Source organism: Corvus brachyrhynchos, unplaced genomic scaffold (assembly GCF_000691975.1).
Source record: "Corvus brachyrhynchos isolate BGI_N302 unplaced genomic scaffold, ASM69197v1 scaffold544, whole genome shotgun sequence".
NCBI lineage: Eukaryota > Metazoa > Chordata > Aves > Passeriformes > Corvidae > Corvus > Corvus brachyrhynchos.
Window position 1 is genome coordinate 1,945,309 of NW_008238325.1, and position 6,375 is coordinate 1,951,683.

The 6,375-nt window shown below is 35.2% G+C and overlaps 1 protein-coding gene across 2 annotated transcripts in view; it reads left to right on the forward strand.

The window, feature by feature from the left end:
• IFT80 (intraflagellar transport 80) overlaps positions 1 to 6,375 on the forward strand; it is a 30,544-nt gene that overhangs the window by 19,175 nt on the left and 4,994 nt on the right. Inside the window, exons 10-18 of one of the 2 annotated variants that reach the window (XM_017734355.1) lie at positions 444 to 518; positions 966 to 1,129; positions 1,672 to 1,736; positions 2,147 to 2,282; positions 2,623 to 2,770; positions 3,166 to 3,337; positions 3,750 to 3,767; positions 4,948 to 5,037; positions 5,123 to 5,295. In XM_017734355.1, coding sequence (XP_017589844.1) covers positions 444 to 518; positions 966 to 1,129; positions 1,672 to 1,736; positions 2,147 to 2,282; positions 2,623 to 2,770; positions 3,166 to 3,337; positions 3,750 to 3,767; positions 4,948 to 5,037; positions 5,123 to 5,295 — 1,041 coding nt within the window. The remainder of the gene's footprint in view (positions 1 to 443; positions 519 to 965; positions 1,130 to 1,671; positions 1,737 to 2,146; positions 2,283 to 2,622; positions 2,771 to 3,165; positions 3,338 to 3,749; positions 3,768 to 4,947; positions 5,038 to 5,122; positions 5,296 to 6,375) is intronic. The other variant, XM_008633737.2, reaches the window with a different exon arrangement.

Here is a 6,375-nt window from a genome sequence, read left to right on the forward strand (position 1 = left end):
GTCGCAGGAACGCGATTGGAAGCACAATAATTAAGTTAAGGTTTAATTAATGGAGATTTTCTGCTCAGGAATATCTGCTCAGTGAACGCTGATGCAGCTCTAATAGGGCACAAAGACTCTCTGACCTCCAGATCACGGTGAAAGAGTCAGAAATATTTTCAAAATAAAAGAATCCATATAAATATCATTTTGCTGGTTTTTAAGGCTCCTGGGGCAGCTGCTGCTGGTGGGAAGGGATGAAACCATGAAGGCAGAGGTGTTATTCCACCGTATTTTGTGCTTCTCAGTGTTCCTTGGCTTCCTAAATGCTGTTAGAAGTTGGAAAACCTCCCTTTTAGGAATATTAGGTGATTAAAAATATGGGGTTTTCTTTACTGAATCCAACTTTGTGCTTGAAATACGTGAAAATTAATGATTTTAATGCTGATTTTTTATATTTGCAGGACGAAGAACTGGAACACTCCATTGATTTTTGATCTAAAGGAAGGAACTGTGAGTTTGATTCTCCAAGCAGAAAGGTACCTGACTTCTTAAAATGTTCATTATGAACATAATAAAATTATTAAATGAATAAATAAATAAATTCAGTTATAATATATATAACAAATAATACATAGATGTATTTATTTATATATAAAATAAATACATTTATTTATTATATACATATATATAATGAACATAATAAGCTCAAATTGAAATGTTGTAAATAAACAAGAAATACCCAGATAAAATCATGAATATTTCACATAATAAACATTTCTTTTGGCAAAAGATAATACTCACATTAAAACCAAACTTTTCCATACAGAACTTCCAGAATATCTTGGAAATGTAAAGCTTAGAAATGATGGAAACTGGAAAAACAGTTGCAGGATATTAAACCCGTTGTTGAAAATATGATTTTTCTGTATTACTTGGTGATTTACTTCTCTGTTGTTCAGGTTTTTTTCTTTTTTTTTTTGTAGGCATTTTCTTCTTGTAGATGGTGGAGGACTTTATTTATATTCCTATGAGGGCAGATTAATTTCCTCTCCAAAATATCCAGGCATGAGAACAGATGTTTTAAATGCCCAGACAGTGTCCTTGAGCAATGACACCCTGGCAGTGAAGGACAAAGCTGATGAGAAGGGTAAATTCTGGTTTATTTGTTAGAAAAATACATATATTTAGTATAAAAATGAATTCAAATTATGGGTCTTGCTTAAAATTGATTTCAAAACTTCAAGAGAATGGTTTGGCTTCGAACTTCCAGCTGATCCGTGGAATATTTACAGAAAATACTTGAGTAAGTTTTTACTCTTTGATGGGATTTTTCAGTCAATTTTCTCTCTTTCTAAACATTTCCATTCATTGAGTTGTGGGTTAAGATTGAGTCAATCTGGTATTGGAAATGTGGATTTATTTAAATTCTGAGTGCAGATTTTTATCAGAACTTGGTGTCATTTCTGTAAAGCCCCATTTGAGATAGGAAATGAAAAATAGGGATAGGAGGTGAAAATTCAGTTTTTTATACGATTCTTTTTTTCACCAGAGTGTGAAAATCACTGGTAAAGCTCACACAGAATATTTTATCCACTTGCACTAAATCACACTCAAAAAAATGGAATCACTGGGAAAATCTATGGAAAGCTGCTGTTTTAATTAATAAAGCAAATCATTATTTTTCTTCAGTTATCTTTATATTTGAAGCTTTATCTGGGAAGCCCCTGGGTGATGGAAAACCTCTGACCCACAAGGTAAAGAGAAGGATTTAATGACTTTATTTTACTTAGAAATTAAGGATCACTAATGGGCTTCCTCCATAATGGGACTGAAAACCCATTAAAGGTTTTAAAATCTTAATAGAATGGAGCTTTTCAACTGACTTTTAATGCTTTGTGTTGTCTTCAAATTGTTTTAATCTTCATGAAATTCAGTTTATAAAATCACAGAATCATGGAATGGTTTGGGTTGGAAAGGACCTTAAAATAATATTAATTCCAACCCCATTGAATGATTCATTCCACAGGGAAATGACACAAAAAGTATTTTCTCAGCCCAGTTTATCAAAGAGTTTTCTGCTTTGCTTTTAGGGAAAAAAATCAATTTGAATGTCCAGACATTAAATCTCCAAAATAAAATTCAGAGATTCTTTTCCCCTTTTCAGACAGAGATCGTGGAGATTGCTTTGGACCAGAAAGGACTTACAAATGAGAGAAAAATAGCTTTTATTGATAAGAACAGAGATCTTTTCATCACCTCAGTGAAAAGGTTTGGGAAAGAGCAGAAGATTGTCAAAATAGGTGAGAAAAATTCAAATTGGTGTTTGGGAAGATGCTGGCAGGGAAACAGATTTTTATCTAATGCAAGAGACAACATTTTGCTTAATTAATAGTGAAATTGAACTTGAAAAAAAAAACTGTGGCTTTTATATGATAGAGCTAGAAACAATTTCAGTACATTTTATCTAAACTCTGATAATTTTTCTGTCAGTTCAATGTAAAGCAGCAGTTAAAATGTTACAAACTTGGGGTTAAAACCTTCGAGAAACAACCCAAAAGGATGAATAAGCCCCCTTTGAGAATTCCCTTTAGTTTGAAGTTTCTCATGGCAATGTCCATTATTTCTTGTCTGTAAATGAAGGGACAATGGTGCAAAGCTTGGCCTGGAATGACACATCCAACATCCTGTGTGGGATTCAGGATTCCAGGTTCACAGTCTGGTATTATCCCAACACAGTCTATGTGGATAAAGATCTTCTCCCAAGAACTCTCTATGAAAAAGATGCCAGGTAAGAAATCCTTTTTAATCCAAATATGATTTAACTATTTTCCTCCTTCCTTAACAAATTGTGGTCAGGAGAAGTAAAAGCTGGGCTTGCAACTTTTTGAAATTCTCCTGTTTCTTGATTAGGAAATGAGGCAAAAGTGTTTTATAAGGAAAATTATAAAGCTCAGGGTTGAAATGATGATGTGGGGTTTGAAAGTAGAGCAGCATCTTGATGGAAAAGCAAAATTTAAGTTCTTCCTCATGAAATACTGCCTCAGTTTTTTGTAAAAAACAAACAGCAAGTATTTGGTTAAATTACGTTCGACATTAACAAAATATTAGGTCACAAAGAATTCGTGGTAAATTCTTCCCTGTAAAAACAAATGAGTATTAACTTCTTTTTCTTTCTCCACACAGTGAATTCAGCAAAAACCCCCAGATTGTGAGTTTTGTGGGGAATCAGATCACAATTAGGAGAGCAGATGGGTCCCTTGTCCATCTCCACATCTCCCCTTACCCTGCAATTCTCCATGACTATGTCAGCGCTTCCAGGTGGGAAGATGGGGTCAGACTCTGTCGCTTTGTCAAGGTACAGCTGATTTTTGGGAATATTCTGGTACCATTCCATGGGATATTTATGGTTTTAAGTGTCCTTTCATAGTGATCTCTCCCTATCAAATGCTACATCTCATTTCCAGCCTGCTTTGTCACTCACTTTTTTGGCTGCTCGTGGAAAATGATGTGGTTTTCTTAATTCCATAACATAATAATTTCATAACTTTCATGATAAATAACAATTCTTATTTTTAGTCACACCAAAATCCAGCAGGATTGAACAGAGATGCTCACAGAATTTAGTTTTAGGCTTAAGTTTTCAGGTCTGGGCCTTAATATAACCAATTAAAAGTGACATTCCCACAATTACCTGTTATTTTCCATATTTCATTTCACTTCTTTTTATTTTTTTTCCTTTTCCATTGCTTTCTTTTGTATTTATTTAGACAACAGCAACAGATGAGGTGAGTGTGGTAGTCTTTAAAACAACAAAATCGCTTCAAATCCTCATTCCCATTTATTCCTAGAAAAGTTTAGCACTTTTGTCATGACCTTAAATGTGTATTTCAGGTATTTGTGTCACTGAATTATTAAAACAATGCACATCCAGATAATTTGGGTTGTATTATTATAATTAATTGTAACAGAATCTTTATTTTTAGTGTCCACATCACCTGATTTAAGCATCCAAGTCAGGATATTTTGATTTTAGTATTCCCAAGTAGACTGTAGAAAGTATTTCCAGTCAGGAATAATAAAATGGGTCATATTTCTGTGGGGGAAAAAAGCAGCAAAACCTATCAAGGAACAACTCATAGAAATTTCATCTCCTGGATAATTTCAGGCTGAGTTTTCAGCATTTATCACCGATTTTCTAAATAAAAGGGAAGTGGGAATAGAAGGGGACACAGATTTTCTGAGCTTTTGATTCTCTGAACAATCTTAATCCTCCCAAATTATGGGCTGCCTGCAGGAGGGTTTGTCCTGAGTCATGGAAAAATCAGTTGGGAAATATGGGAATGGGTTTAGAACATCCTCAGTGTAGGTGTCAATTCTGATTTAAATCAAGAGTGATCCTTCCAAAAACCTTCACAGGGCAAAGCCTTTATTTCCAGATTCGCTATTGAACACACTCAACAAAAATATTAAGACCCATTTAATTCCTGCAGTCCACATGAACTAAACAGTCAAAAATTACCTTTTTCCTGTCTGAATAGAGTTTTAGATGTGGTAGCTTAAACTGTGCTTAAATATGGTTTATTAGGGTGTCATTGTCGTAATGTTGTCACTTGAAAATCCATCAAAATGTCATTTAGGGTCTTCCTGGGCTCTGAATTTGTGGGGTTTCCTCAAGGCTGTGTAAAAAAAACCCAAAAAAAACCTCACAGAAACAATAGAAGTAATAAAAATTATAATTGAAAAATGTAATATTATTATTACCATTAAGTTTTTCTAGTTCCTAGTTCTGAGAAATAATTAATAATTTCCTAATAAGAGACTTAGACCACAGTGCCATAAATGGCACACAGAGAAATGTATTATTACCCATAATTTCCAGGCCTTGTGCAGTTGCTTTGAGGAGTCGTTTGTAGCATGATAATAAATATTTGAAGGTTTAGAAGTTGTTTGTATTTTGAATTTCAGGATCAGACCCTGTGGGCTTGTTTGGCTGCCATGGCAGTGGCCAACAAGGACATGACCACAGCTGAAATTGCCTATGCAGCAATTGGGGAGGTAAGAAAATGCACTTAAATCCCAATTAAATTGTTGCAAAACCAAGTTCATGAATTAATTTCCTTGCTGTCCTGCCCCTGAGCAGATTGACAAAGTGCAGTACATCAATTCCATCAAGGATCTGCCATCCAAGGAATCCAGGATGGCTCACATGCTGCTGTTCAGTGGGAGCACCCAGGAGGCTGAAACCCTCCTGCTTCAGTCAGGCCTGGTTTACCAAGCTATTCAAGTCAACATTAACCTTTACAACTGGGAGAGGTAGGATTTTTTCCCATTAAAATATGTTTTCCTGGTTATTTCAATCAGTTGTTTTATTGCTGACTCATTTTTTTATCTTTTAATCACCCACGACTTGGGAAAAAAAAAAAGAATTAAATCATAGCCTGACAACAACCAAAAAAAAAAAGCAGCATTTTTGTGTCATATTTAGAAAACACAAATATTTGGTGATAAAAGCCCAAAATCTTCCTGGAAGCATTTTGAAATAACATTTTGCTTTCTCATCACTGTTAGCACAGAGAAGTCCTCAGTGATGCCCCAGACTGGCTGTGGAATTTGGGCTGGTTTGAAGTGTCTTGTTGCTAAAAATAGAGCTGTGGCTACTCAGGCTCCCAGCATTGTGTAGGTGGAGAAAATATGAATTAGGGCTGAGAAAACAAAGGAGGAATTTCTCCTTTAAACAAAACCAACCCCCACGTTTTCTGACAGAATCCTCTGAGCTGTTCACTCCTAATTTCTCTGCTATTATATTCATATATTCAGGCAAAAGGTTGATTTTCCCCCACATATCTGTGATTGTTGTTTTGTTATGAAGCTGTGTCAGGGGAGGTTTAAGCTGGATATTAGTAAAAGGATATTCTTTTATTCTATATATCATCTAAAAACTCTCTGTATATCAAATATCAGTGTTCTTAAGCCATTGAGGAGAAACCAGATGTGAATAATGAATTAAATTAATCCAGTGTCTAATCTTTCCCACCTATACAATATTTGTAAATATTATATAGAATATGCCATAAATGTGTATTATGAGTGTTCAGAACCTATTTTTGACTACAAAAAAGTAATTAAGCATTATTATTTTTGCCCCTTGTGCTAAGCTCTCAAATATTCTGCATTTCCTTGGAATAAAAAGCCTCCTGTGGTCAAAGTAATGATGATGTGATGAGGTTGTCAGTGGAAATAACTGTTGGGTATTTTTCATCACTGGCTGCTTTTAACCTGCTGATCCTAATGTGGAACTGCTTGGATTTGGGATCCCTGCCCTCACCCTCAGAGTATCTGCAGAACCTTGGTGGTTGTGGCTGGGGCAGAGCATCTCCCCAGCCTGACCAAGCC